The 15062-nt window shown below is 40.3% G+C and overlaps 1 protein-coding gene across 1 annotated transcript in view; it reads right to left on the reverse strand.

Moving 5' to 3' along the window:
* Positions 1 to 674: 674 nt before the first annotated feature.
* The window catches only part of CUNH5orf42 (chromosome unknown C5orf42 homolog), a 133102-nt gene continuing 118714 nt past the window's right edge, over positions 675 to 15062 (reverse strand). Inside the window, 4 exon segments of the mRNA XM_023515013.1 lie at positions 675 to 1014; positions 1476 to 1654; positions 7291 to 7380; positions 11832 to 11956. Of these exon segments, the coding sequence (XP_023370781.1) occupies positions 841 to 1014; positions 1476 to 1654; positions 7291 to 7380; positions 11832 to 11956 (568 nt within the window). The 3' untranslated portion in view covers positions 675 to 840.

The following is a 15062-nucleotide window of genomic DNA, read 5'->3' on the forward strand; positions in this document are numbered from 1 at the left end:
TAGTCCCAGCTACTTGGGAGGCTGAGGCAAGAGAATCGCTTAAGCCCAAGAGTTTGAGGTTGCTGTGAGCTGTGACGCCATGGCACTCTACTGAGCACCACAAAGTGAGACTGTCTCAAAAAAAAATAAAATCTGGTCTCTTAACTCTTACAAAGTTAAGATGAACCTTCTAGACCCAGGAGTCATATTTCCTTACACCCACATGTAAAGCGTCCATCCCTATTTCTTCCTCAAAAGCTATCAGGCTATAGAAGACAGAAGATTTCCTTCTGCAGAAGATAGATCTCCTGTCCTGCATGAAACAGCTTATTTAGAAGTTCAGAATTGGCAAGAGGCAGCTCCTTTTTCTTTCATGCCTAGTCCAAGCCCTACACAGATGAATTTTAGGATATGTTTTAAATAGAAATCATTATTGAATTTCTCAGGTGAAACTGGTTTTTTCTCAATGAAAAGATTTTTTTCCTCCCAGGTGCGCCTATATTGTTTCTCAAAACTCAGAGAATAGTAGAAGAGGTGGTGAGATACAAAGTTTTTATTGAAAGTGGTCTAAGTATATAAACTTGGCTAAAGGTTAATTATCACTTTTTAAAATTGATGATGAGTCAAATGCAAAAACATATAATGCATTTATAATTAAACAAGTCCTTGCCCACAAAGGCAGAATTATTGAAAAAATGTTTATTTTCCCTCTTAAAATGGCTAATCCAGGCAATAATACAGCTACAGGTGGTAAATTCACATTGCTTTCTTCATTGCTTCTCTCTCTCAAACCCATGAATCTTTCAGAACCACATTACTGAGGTGCTGCTCTGTGCCTGGAAACAGAATGATATCCAGGTCTTACAGGTCCAAGGCACAGTGGGCAAACAGGCTCTTGTCCTACACACTGGCCACCATGTCTTCAATGGCGCTCCAGTCAAGCTTGCTGAGGATGCTGCTGGTGCTCTCAGAAATGCTATCCACGGTAGCCGCCTGAAAAGGAGGCATTGGCTGCTCTTCAGTTGGTGACAAGTCCTAATGAATTGAAAAAATAGTCAGTGGTGATCCTAGCCCCTAAGAAGAAACAAGTGGAACATGAACTAAGCTTTCCAAAGATTCCAGAGTTGCCCATACATCAAAGAGTTGAAGGATATGAGAAAGGAGCTGGGCTGTGCTGCCTGGCACATTCAACTGACAATGAGCTGAACATCATCAGAAACAACTAGATGCTGGCACCAGATCTAATGAGTGGATAGAATGGATTTTGATATTTGCAGTACAATTAACTGTTTTTATTGCTTTTTTAGTTAAAAAGAAACTACAAAGTCAAAGAGAATTTTGAAGGATAAATGCTAGATAACTAAGCCAAAATGGTAGATGTTTTGAATCACATTTCAAATAATCTTTCAGTATTTCTACATACCCAACAAATAAACAAAAAACACTAAACACACAGAGCAATCACTAGACAAACTAAAATCTGGAACAACACTTACCTGTAGAAGGGAACTGTGACTTTCATGAAGGATCTTACGGATTTCTGAGGGTAATGTCCAGGGACTCACTACAGTCTCCTCTCTCTCATACTCTATACACACCTGCTTGGTTTGGGGTGCAAGCCCAGCACTCCCACGTTTTCTTGTACACTGCTGACTATGACATGGAGCATTAGCACCTTTTAAAGGATAAGAACAGAGTACATTGGGATTGACTCATTCATTCATTTGCTAATCTTTTGTGACTTTTGTCATCAAAACCAAGGTAATCACATTTTACCTAATATTTAAATCTCAAGGTCTGGATACCATTCACTTTAGAGTTCTACCAATTCCTGTCAGTGTGTGAGGTGGTCATTGAATGTAACCTTGTTTGGATTTGAAAAGTAATGGTAATTGATTTCTAGGACAAGAGAACCTAGGGAGGAGGCCACAGATATAACATAAATGTGGCAGTCTTGACTTCAAAGTTGGGTGAACTCAGAAAGCTAGGCTTTTCTTGCCTTTTATGGAAAATCTTGTGGAAGTTTCTTAGGAGCAACGCTTTAGGCATCTTCACCTATGCTTTGTGCCTACAATCTGTGTTTGGGCTCAGGCATCAGGTGACAACATATTATGTTGACAACATATTATGCCCCCCTTTCTCCTTAATGCATATATCACTATTTGTTGAAAAGAAACTTTCATCCTAGCTAGTGTCCACAGGCAATTTAGCAAACCCATACCTAACACACTTAATGTTCCAAAGCCAATTACATATAGCATGGTCTACCCTTCACAAAGTGACCTCCTAAGACATGGTATAAGATGGTAAATAAACACATGTCCCTAGTAAGCAGTCCATGTGGCCCATGAGGAAGAGGAAAGAGGTAAGCATGCTGAGACCTGGGCCCCCTTGCCTGCTATGGCTCTGTCAACCTAGGTACTGAAAGATGAGGACATCTCTACAAAGTAAGCACCCAACATAGCAACAGTGCACTGACACTTAGTAAACACTAGGTGTTTGACCTATGTTTGGCCCCTTGAACTTAACCAGGGCACCCCAGGCCTGGGCTTTGGGTTCTCTAACACATCCTTCTCTCTCTCTATTTTATTTAATTTTATTTTTTGAGACAAAGTCTTAAGTTGTCGCCCTGGGTAGAGTGCTATGGCATCACAGCTCGCAGCAACCTCCAACTCATGGGCTCACACAATTCTCCTGCCTCTGCCTCCAAGTAGTTGGGACTACAGGTGTCCACCACAATGCCCGGCTATTTTTTGGTTGCAGCCGTCATTGTTGTTTGGCAGGCCCAGGCTAGATTCAAACCTGCCAGCTCCGGTATATGTGGCTGGCGCCTTAGCCACTTGAGCCACAGGCGCCAAGCTGCCCCCCTCCTCTTTTTTTCTCCCTCCCCCTCTCTTTTTGAGACAGAGTCCCACTCTATTACCCAGGCTAGAGTGCCATGTCATCAGTCTAGTTCACAGCAATCCTCCTGTCTTACCTCCCGAGCAGCTAGGACTATAGGTCCCTGCCACAATGCCAGGCTATTTTTTTTAATTTCCTTGCTTATTTTTTATTTATTTTTTTATTTCCTTGCCTTTTTGTTGTTGTTGTTGCTGTTGAGATAGAGTCCCATATACCCCGAGCAGAGTGCAATGGCATCATAGCTCACTGCAACCTGAGACTCAGGCTGTGGGCATACCCCTGCCTCAGTCTCTGAAGCTGCTGGGGTTACGGGCACTTGCTGCAGCACTTGCCTGGGTTTTTCATTTTTTTAATGAGTCAGGGTCTCATTCTTACTCAGGTAAGTCTCTAATTCTTGAGCTCAAGCAATTGTCCCTCCTCAGCCTCCCACAGTGCTGGGATTATAGGCATAAGCCACTACGCCTAGCTAATTTTTCTATTTTTAGTAGAGTTGCTTACGCTGGTCTCAAACTCCTGAGTTCAAGGGATCCTCCTGCCTCAGCCTCCCAGAGTGCTAGGATTATAGCTGTGAGCCACTGTGCCTGGCCCTCTAACACATCTCAACTCTTCCTAGCTTACCTTATTTAGATTTATGGCCACTTTTCCACATTTATGGCCACTATTCTATCATTGCAAGTTTGTTTGTATATCAAGACTCTAAACTTAGTGTTCTTTCTACCTGGAACTGTTGTCGTACTTTCATATGACAATCTCCTTTCAACATTCAAGATCTTCACTCCAACATCACTGTCTCAAAGAAAACTTTAGGGCTGGTGCCTGTGGCTCAGTGAGTAGGGCACCAGCCCCATATACCAAGGGTGGTGGGTTCAAACCCAGGCCCAGCCAAACTGCAACAAGAAAATAGCTGGGCATCATGGCGGGCGCCTGTAGTCCTAGCTACTCGGGAGGCTGAGGCAAGAGAATCACCTAAGCCCAGGAGTTGGAGGTTGCTGTGAGCTGTGATGCCACAGCACTCTACCAAGGGTGACAAAGTAAGAAAACTTTAACCACTTCTAGCTAAAGTAGCTCCACCTAACCAACCACATGCTCCCTTTTTTATGTGCTGCTGTTTGTGTTGTTCATGCCTGGTACATAGTAGGAGCTCAATGGATGGTTGCTGAATGAATACTTTGTGACAGTCAGATGGGGAAAGTGTTATGATATTATCCCATTTTATAAATGAGGGAAGTGAGGCTTAGAGTAGCTATGTAGTTTGCCCAAATGATGTAGATATCAACCCTAAAACCTGAGCTAATGCATTAACTTTCCACTCTTTAGAGTGAAGAGAGAATAGTACTCAGAATGCTCTTAAGATAATCTTCATATCTGTAAGTAAAAAGATGAAAGGATCTATTTACTTGGGTCCTTAAGGCAGCAGCTTTCTAAAAGCTTCTTCCGGCTCGGCGCCTGTGGCTCAGGAGGCTAAGGCGCCAGCCACATACACCTGAGGTGGCGGGTTCGGATCCCCAGCCCGGGCCCGCCAAACAACAATGATGGCTGCAACCAAAAAATGGCCAGGCGCTGTGGCGGGCGCCTGTGGTCCCAGCTACTTGGGAAGCTGAGGCAGGAGACTCGCTTGAGCCCAGGAGTTGGAGGTTGCTGTGAGCATGATGCCATAGCACTCTGCCCACGGGGATAGCTTGAGGCTCCGTCTCAAAAAAAAAAAAGCTTTTTCCTGGATTAGTGCCAAAGGGAGGGGTGGACATAGCAGTACAAGAGGGCTTAGGGTTTTTCTTTTGACTAGCCCAAGAGCCTGAAAGAGAACACAGTGACCATCATTTGGTAGTACTTGCCACCTTGACATCCAACTGAGAGGTCTGCTCTAGTTGAAAAAGTTATGATGTTTTTTCTGCCAGTTAAAGACATCACATAGTAACTTGAGATGCCAAGGAAGGTTCCATGATAAAATAGTTATTTCAGTAAATATTAATAAGGGGAATTTTAAGAAGTGCTTTGAAAAAAATCTAGGAGCAGAACAGGAAGGAATGCATATGTGAACAAACTCTGATATAACAAGAGATTAGCAAAGGCTACACACAACTAATCCTACTTCATCTCTACTACAATTAATTTGGTATCTAGGCTTTAATGCTTTTGTTTTGTCAAATGAACATAATTATTGCCATCTAGAAAGAATGACAAAATCAAACCCCCACCAATTCTGCTGAAATTTAGGTTAATAGTCCTGCATTTTAAGATAAACTTTCCCCTGTGGGGTATTTACAAATCATGAGAATCTATCACTGGCTTTCTCTCACCTTGCTTTACCCAGGGATGGGTCTGTAATTTCCTTCTTTTCAGATCATGATGCATTTCTCTAGGATTTATCCAGGATATACAATCTTGAGATAAAAGTACAGTATGAGAAAAATTCCATGAAACTGAGCAAGCTAGGGTATTCTTGGCCTACTGTGGGTAGAAAACCTTTCTAGGGTGAAAGGTAAGTGATATATCAAGAAGAAACACTGCAGCAGAAATTGAGCTGGCAATACACAGTTTCCTTCAGACAGGAAGTTTTCTTTCTCTGTAGCATGCAGGATAGTCACTTAGTTTCTTCACACATGTTGCCAGACAATCAAGCCTGAGAAATCTGAAACTCAATAAAACTAAACCCATCACCTCCATCACTCTCAAAAGGAACCCTGATGCTCATGTCAATTTGTAGGCTACAACCTAGCTACCATTCAGGCTAGAAACCTGGAGTCATACACCACTTCTGGGACAATAACCAAAGGCCGTCTATGGGCAAAGCCTCATGCTAAATCATGATGCACTTAAAAAAAAAACAAAAAAACCCCCAAAACCAAAACTTTAATTTTTAGAGCTTTCAAAAACAATAATGTATAAATTTACATATAATTTCAAATGTTTTGGGAGGCAACATTGTATTTTGGGGCATTTCGTCTCATTGAATCAGACACTGCTAGATATTTACTTAGAAAAGAAATAAAAAGCTACTGAGTACTCTAACTAGAAACTATTTTTTACAGAAGATTAAAGTAAGATACTTTGAAAGAAAGAAAAACAAATAAGCCTCATATTATAAAATTAAAAGCATAGGGAATAATGCTTGTAGGAGGCAAATTGATCCTAGTTACCAGAAGCTTGGGTTTTAATGCATACATAGAGGAAAGAATTAAAAAAGAATCAAATAGACCTTCTAGAAAAGAAATCCATTGGCATTAAAATCTTAATAGATGAGTTAAAAAGCAGATTAGACATAGCTGAAGAGAGATGTAAACTGATGGACCTTCAAAGAAAGGAGGTAACAGTGGAAATAGGAATAGCAGGACTAATTACATTTTTCATCATTCTAATAGTACATATAAATCAGTGTTTAGTCTTTACTATCATCCCTACCAAGTTTAGTTCTTTTCTTTAAATGGAGATAACTCCACAGACTTCATTCGATTTATGTGGGGATTAAGTGAGATAATGCACACAAGGTCTTAACACAATGCTTGGCATAAAGTATTCTATACCTGTTAGCTACTATATAGCCTCAGTTTCCTTAGCTATAATGTGAGGACAACAGTTGTCCTTCCTATCTACTAAGGTAGTTATATACATCCTCACTATTATAATCTGTTTCACAGGTAAAAAAATTGAGACTTACATAAATGGGTTAGAAATTTGCTCAAGCTTACAGAGTAAGTGGTGAACTAAAATTCCAGAAAGTAGTTCCAAAGTCTTGTCTCTGAACCACTGCAGTACACAGCCACACCTTTCATTCTGAAATCTACATTTGAGGCCAGGCCCAGTGTCTCACCCCTGTAATCCTAGCACTCTGGGAGGCTCAGGAAGGTGGATTGCTTGAGATCACAAGTTCAAGACTAGCCTGAGCAAGAGCAAGACTCATCTCTACTAAAAATAGAAAAATTAGCCAGGCATTATGGGTGGTATCTGTAGTCCCAGCTACTCAGGAGAATGAGTAGGATCACTTGAGCCCAGGAGTGTAAGGTTGCTGTGAGCTATGACACCATAGCACTCTAGCCTGGGGCAACAGAGAAAGACAGACAGCGCCTATGGCTCAGTGGGTAGGGTGTTGGCCCGATATACCAAGAGTGGCAGGTTTGAACCCAGCCCCAGGCAAACTGCAACAACAACAAAATAATAGCTGGGCATTGTGGCTTGCACCTGTAGTCCCAGCTACTAGGGAGGCTAAGGCAAGAGACTTGCCTAAGCCCAGGACTTGGAGGTTGCTGCGAGCTGTGATGCCATAGCACTCTACCAAGGGTGATAAAGTGAGACTCTGTCTCTATTAAAAAAAAAAAAAAAACACAACTATATTTGAAAATCTAAGAGTGATTTCTTATTTTTTAAAATGTAGTATTAAATCTAAAAACTTCCTATTCTTTATTTATCCCTTACCATTTTGGAAAGTAACTGGAGACTGCATAGCCTTTCTTACTGCTGCTTTGGCTCCACCAGCTTTTTTCTGTATGGTGAAAGTGGCAGTTCCTGTATAAACACACAATTTTTTTAACTTACTGTATGTATCTATGATTTCTCATGATCATATAATAAAATGAGGATGGAAACCTTCTCCTGACCAGCCCTGACTCAGCTCACCAAACTTTACTCACAGCAGGCACCTAATATATGGTGGTTTATTTGAACAAAAAAAATAAGTGTAGAGGAAGGGAAAACTCTGCTTCAAGATTTGGTATACTTAGAGCACAGCCATGGTATTCCTTCAAATGGCAAATCTTCAAAGGCCAGAGAATTTGACAAAATTTCTGGCAACTGGAAAAGCCAGGGACATAATAAGCCTACTAGCAGTAAACACCTAGACAAAATACCAACAAAGTTCAGTTGTATCAAGAGAATGATTGAGAAAGGTTTCTTAGTACTGAGTACATGTGATGCTAAGAAACCTGAAGGGCATGTCTACCACTTGGACTTTACCTTACAAATGCAAACCATGCAATACAATCATCAGTGCCCTGGCGACACAGATCACAGCAACCTCAAACTCTTGGTCTCAAGCGATTCTCTTGCCTCAGTCTTCTAAGCAGCTGGGACTACAGGCGCCTGCCACAACACCCAGCTAGTTTTTCTGTTTTTAGTAGAGATGGGTCTTACACTTGCTCAAGCTAGTTTCAAACCTGTGAGCTCAGGCAATCCACCTGCCTTGGCCTCCCAGAGTGCTAGGATTACATGTGTGAGCCACCACGCCCAACCCAAAATGTTTATTTATAATTCTAAACAGCTCTATGAGATAGGCTTTTTTATTTTATTATTATTATTTTTTGAGACAGAGTCTCATTCTGTCACCCTCAGTAGAGTGCCAGGGCGTCACAGCTCACAGCAACCTAAAACTCTTGGGTTTAAGTGATTCTCTTGCCTCAGCCCCCCAAGTAGCTGGAACTACAGGTGCCCACCACAAGGCCCAGCTAATTTTTTGTTGTAGTTGTCATTGTTTAGCTGGTCCAGGCCGGGTTTGCATCTGCCAGCCTCGGTACATGTGGCTGGCACTGTAACCTCTGTGCTATGGGTGCCGAGCCTATGAGGTAGGCTTTAAATAACATTTTTTTTTTTTTTTGAGACAGAGTTTCACTACATCACCCTCAGTGGAGTGACATGACCTCACAGCTCACAAACTCTTGGGCTTAAGCAATTCTCTTGCCTTAGCCTCCTGAGTAGCTGGGACTACAGACGCGTGCCACAACGCCTGGCTACTTTTTGGTTGTGGTTGTCACTGTTGCCAGCTCCTGTGTTTGTGGCTGGCACCCAAGCCACTGAGCTATAGGCACCAAGCCTAAATAACATATCTGATGGCACAACGCAAGCAGCAGAGCTGGGATATGAACCTAGGTCTGCACGACTCTAAAACCTAATCCTTTCTCTTTTTTATACCTATGATAACTCTTGGTTACTAATCATCTGGTCTTTATAATATTCTTTTTGATAGAACTAAACACAGGCAAAAAAAAGAACTGCTAATGGTTTGAAGGACCAAAGAAAGCAGCCAGAAACTGCACACTGCTTTGCCAGATAAATAGTAACAAACAGTCACACTCACAAAAGAAAGAAAAACTCTTTCTTTTTTTACAAATGAATATCAGAGAATTTCAAAATCTTGATGGAGCTTCCCCTATCCATGTGCAAAATGACTGAACTTGTCCTACATAAATTCAGGTTACCCATCTCATTGACTGGGAAAGGCCTGGGATCAGTCATGTCTGAGTTTCATCTCTATTCCCCCACAATATTGGGGGGACCAAGCTTTCGGATTTAGCCAGGTGAAATGTTTGAGTTCTAGGCATGGTAGAGGCCACAAGAGTACGGGAAGCCAGAGCCTGTACTACTGAGGCCATCAGAGAAGTCAGTATATCCCTAAGTCCCTCAAGCTGCCTTAACAATGTGGGGAAACTAAGGGACAGATTAGCTAGGATAAAGCAAAGCATATGGTATTGGCATGAATATTGTAATATTCACTATTAATACCCTTGAATAATTTTTCTGCAAATAGCAATTTTTAGGTAAAAGAGCTAAATAAAACTCAAGTATTCAAGTATTTATCATTGATTTAAAGTGAGAGACAATACAAAAATGAGTAAGAGAATGTTGCTACACTCAAAGAATTTAATTTAATGTGAGGCATAAAAAAATATATGAGTTACCACACATAGAGACCTGTTGTTGTAGTGCTTCAAGAGGGGCATAAACATGTGGTAAAGGGTTCAAAGAACAGAAAAATAACTGCTTTAGCTACCATTTATCTATAATGTTCATAGCAACCATGCAAGTTAAGTTTAACCTCAATTTAGGAATGAGAACATAGGATTTAAAACTGATTATATCAATTTGGAAGAACTAAAGAATTAAGATTAGGGATGTTTCACAGACATAGAAGTGAGATATTCAAAGTATAAAAGAGAATTTCAGCTAGGGAATGGGAGCATGAAAGCTTGTAATGTGGTTGGAAAACAAGTTGTTTCACAGATAATATGAAGAAAGCAGGCTAAGAAGGCAAAAGGGGAACACACAGAGGTTGCCCTGAAAGCCAGGTAGAGACCTATCTGTGTGGGTATGAGTTAAGGAGGGCTTCTGAGCCCAGCAGTCGCAAAGCACCTTATCACGTGATATGCAGCAAGGGCAGAGGAGATGAAGGGGGTGGGCGATGGCTGCAACAACAGTGCAGTACAAGGTAAAAATAAAGGCCTGAAACTGGACAGTTACAAACAAGAGAAAGACATATTTGCATATAATCCAAGCCCTTTTTGTCATATATTAAGAAAACATGATTCAGGTTTTTAAAACCTTAGCAATTTTGGATATTCATTTTTAAATTTTGGCAAATATGCTAGCCATAACATAAAATTTAAAAAGAAAAAAGCAGCAGCATAGCGCCTGTGGCTCAAAGGATTAGAGCCCCAGCCCCATATACTGCAGGTGGCGGGTTCAAACCCAGCCCTGGCCAAAAACTGCTTTAAGAAAAAAAAAAGCATGGTTTGCTATTTTGAAATTTTAATTTAAAAAGAGCAGTTATTTCCTTTTGTAATTTGTCAATCAAGTGGCAAAAGTTAATAAAACTTGGATTTTATCTAAAGGATTGGAATTTTTGAAAATTGCAATTTTTTAAATTGAGTCAGTATACTGCAGTGTTGGTTCTAACTAATCCAGCCTGAGATTAAAGGATTAAATCCCAGACCTACCACTTCCTGACTATTTGATGTTAGGCAGTTATTTAAGTTTTCTCTGCCTTGGTTTCCTCACATTTAAAATGGAAACATATTAGCGCCTATCTCACAAAAGCTGTATTTAAAGAGCTTAAACAGAATATGGCACATAAATTAGATATTAAACATTTTTAACTGCATGAGTTTATACTGTATGGAAGCTATGATTATACATTTTTAATGTATGATCATTTTTACAAGTAACTGTTTTACTTTAGTGATCAAAACCCAAGTATAGCAAAAAATAATTTTTTTTTGAGACAGAGTCTCAAGCTGTCACCCTGGTAGAGTGCTGTCACATCATAGCTCACAGCAACCTCAAACTCTTGGGCTCAAGTGATCCTCTTGCCTCAGTTTTTCTATTTTTAGTAGAGACAGGTCTGGCTTTTTTTGTTCAAGTTGGTCTTGAACTTGTGAGCTCAAGCAATCCACCTGCCTTGGTCTCCCAGAGTGCTAGAATTATTGGCGTGAGCTACGGCGCCTGGCCCAAATATAGCAAAATTAACTAAAGGCTAGAAATCAATAACAAATATTATCTTCAAATGTGGAAAAGAAAGTTCAAAGGGTAAAAGCATATCATTTCAATCTGAACTTCCTATTCCTTTTCTGTGATATATTCATCTTGCTATCTATCAGAACTTGATTTGCACAAATATCTACATCTTTAACTAGACATAAAAAACAGACTCCTGGATAAGTTACCAGTATATCTAGACTTCAAATTCTAAAGGTCATTAAGTTACAAAGATTCGTAGGTCCTTATAATTTCAAAGCAAAACAAAATCCCAGTACATCTACGTCTTTATCAATCCCTTGTATTCTGTTAATATACCAATTCCCTTTGGGTGGCACCTGTGGCTCAGTGGGTAGGGCTCCAGCCCCATATACTGGAGGTGGCGGGTTCAAACCCGATCCCAGCCAAACTGCAACAAAAAAATAGCCGAGCATTGTGGTGGGTGCCCACCTGTAGTCCCAGCTACTTGGGAGGCTGAGGCAAGAGAATCGCCTAAGCCCAGGAGTTGGAGGTTGCTGTGAGCTGTGATTCCACAGCACTCTACTAAGGGCAATATAAGGTAAGACTCTGTCTCTAAAAAGAAAAAAAATAAATAAAATAAATAACAATTCCCTTTTTACTAAGATTTATAGCTTTTACTAATGAAAACACAACTTTGAAGACATAAAGAAACAGGTACAAATCACACAAGATAAAAAAGCTTTAAGTCTTACCACGTGGCCAAGATGAGCCTTGAGGTTGAACAAAAGACTTCCCCTTATGGTTACAACTTGGTTTGGATATATATCTGACTTTTCTACATTGACTTAATGGACAGTGGTGACCATGTTGATTTTCTCTAAAATAGAAATTATATAATTATTATATCCCTAGAACAGTGTTTTTCAGCCTTTTTATCTCACAGCGCACTTGAACCTATAGTTAAACTTCTGTGGCAAACTTATGTTGAACAAAAAGAAGCAAAAAATATATATCTACATATATTTATTGTGCTTTGAACTTCTTTATATATATTCTAATAAATTTATAAAAATTTATTATTTTTATAAATGCTCTAAGATCCTCTGATATGTTTTCAACACCATTGGACAATTACTGCCCTAGAATCTCATATCAGTGATAATTAATATCACTTAAATTCCAACACATTATTCTTAGTAAAGCATCACAAGAATGGAGAAGAATCCTATGTACCCCATTCTGATATGAGGACAATTAATGACCTAGTAAGGGGGGAGGATGGGGGAAGGGGAGAGCAGAGAGAGGGAAGGAGGGAGGGAGGTGGGGGAAGGGAAGAGCAGAGAGAAGGAAGGAGGGAGGGGGTTGGGGGGTCATGGTGTGTGACACACCTTTTGGGGGCAGGACACAATTATAAGATGGACTTTACCTAACAAATGCAATCTATGTAACCTGGTTCTTTATACCCTCAATGAATCCCCAACAATAAATATAAAAAAAATTTAAAAATTTATAAAAGCTTAAATTTCAGCCTTAGCAAGAGCAAGACCCCATCTGTACTAAAAAGAGAAGCTAGCCGGTCATGGTGACAGGTGCCTATAGTCCTAGCTACTCAGAAGGCTGAGGCAAGAGTATCACTTGAGCCCAAGAGTTTGAGGTTACTATGAGATATGACACCACAGGACTCTACCCAGGGTGACATAGTCAGGCTCTGTCTCAAAAATAAATAAATAAATACACAAAATAAAAAAGAAAAGCTCAAATTAAGTTGAACTCAGGTCAGCTGTGCCCATCTGTAGCCCCAGCTAATGAGGAGGCTGAGTTGGGAGGATCACCTGATTCTCAAGAGTTAGAGGCTATAGTGTGCTATGACTGTACATGAGAATAGCCACTGCATACCAGCCTGGGCAACATAAGGAGATCCTGTCTCTTAAACAAACAGATAAACCAAAAAAAGCCCATGCACAATGAGATACCACCTTACCCCAATTAGAATGATCATTATTAAAAAATCAGAAAACAGGCTCGGCACCGGTGGCTCAAGTGGCTAAGGCGCCAGCCACATACACCTAAGGTAGCAGGTTCAAATCCAGCCTGGGCTGCCAAACAATGATGGCTGCAACCAAAAAATAGCCGGGCGTTGTGGCAGGCGCCTGTGGTCTCACTACTTGGGAGGCTAAGACAGGAGACTCGCTTGAGCCCAGGAGTTGAAGGTTGCTGTGAGCTGTGATGCCATAGCACTCTACCCAGGGGGACAGCTTAAGGCTCTGTCTCAAAAAAAAAAAGAAAAAAAAATCAGAAAACAATAGATGTTGGTATGGATGAGGTAAAAAAAAAAAAAGGAATGCTTACACATTGTTGATGGAGGAGTAAATAAGTACAACTTCTATTGAAAACAGTATGGAGATCCCTCAAAGACTAAAAGTAGATCCATCATTCAATCCAGCAACCCCACTACTTGGCATCTACACTAAGGAAATGAAGTCATTTAACAAAAAAGATACATCTGATTGTTGACTGTGGCACAATTCAAAATAGCAAAGATATGGAATCAACCACTCTTGCCCATGAGTGGAAGAGTGGATAATATACAGACCACGGAGTACTCCTCAGCCATAAAAAGGGAAGAAATAATGTCTTTTGCAGCAACCTGAATGGAACTGGAGATCATTATCCTAAGTAAAGTATCTCAGGGATGGAAAAACAAATACCACATTTTCCCACTTATAAGTGGGAGCTAAATGATAAGTACACATAGTGAGAAACTGGTTAATGGGGCGGCGCCTGTGGCTCAGGGAGTAGGGCACCAGCCCCCATATACTGAGGGTGGCCGGTTCAAACCCAGCCCCGGCCACACTGCAACAAAAAAATAGCTGGGCGTTGTGGTGGGCACCTATAGTCCCAGCTACTCAGGAGGCTGAGGCAAGGGAATCACCTAAGCCCAAGAGCTGGAGGTTGCTGTGAGATGTGACGCCACAGCACTCTACCAAGGGCGATAAAGTGAGACTCTGTCTTTAAAAAAAAAAAAATTTACAATGGGTACAATGTACACTATTTTCTGGATGGGTACACTAAAAGCCCCAACTCCAACATGATATAATTCATCCATGTAACAAAAATACTTGTATCCCCTTAATGTACTGAAATTTTTAAAAAGCCCAAATTTATATGTTCACTTAACACTGCTTATTCTATACCTCTGTAATACACTTAATGTATGATGACCCTCAATAAGTTATCTATCTCATACATCAAACCTCTTTTCCACAGAAATTATTTGTGATTATCCCTCTATCCATCTTGAATTTCTATATATTTTTCAGTCATTTATGTATTTAACTCCCATTTTGTTCTAGAAAATACTCAAAGGGAATTACTGTTAAATAAACAACAAACTACACATACAAGTGATTACTTCTGGGTTTGTATTGGTATTACTTCCTCTCTTAAATTATGTGATTTTATTTATTAATTCTAATCATTTAGTCAAAGGTGGTAATTTTTTTTTATTTTTTGAGACAGAATCTCACTCTGTCACACTGAGTAAAGTGCCGTGGCATCCTATCTCACAGAAATGTCAAACTCCTGGTTTTGAGTGATCGATCCTCTTGCCTTAGCCTCCCAGAGTAGCTGGGACTATAGGTGCCACTAGTTTTTCTTTTGGAACCCTGGCCGGGTTCCAACCCACCAGCCCTGGTGTATATGGCCAGCACCCTAAACATGGAGCTACGGACACCAAGCCTGGTTTTTCTATTTTTAGTAGAAATTGGGTCTTGTTCTTGTTCAGGCTAGTCTTAAACTCCTGAGCTCAGGTATTCCACCTACCTCAGCTTCCCCAGTAAAGGTGGTAATTTTTTACAACACAGGACTGCCAACTCATGTTTACCTTATGGATTACCACTTTGCATATTTGTTTGCAATATATAAGAAATTTTATACTTGGGTACTTTTCTTTAACATTCTATGTTTTGTTTTGTTTTTTTTTT

The sequence above is a fragment of the Otolemur garnettii genome, unplaced genomic scaffold, assembly GCF_000181295.1.
Source record: "Otolemur garnettii isolate 467f Iridium unplaced genomic scaffold, OtoGar3 scaffold00063, whole genome shotgun sequence".
Taxonomy (NCBI): domain Eukaryota; kingdom Metazoa; phylum Chordata; class Mammalia; order Primates; family Galagidae; genus Otolemur; species Otolemur garnettii.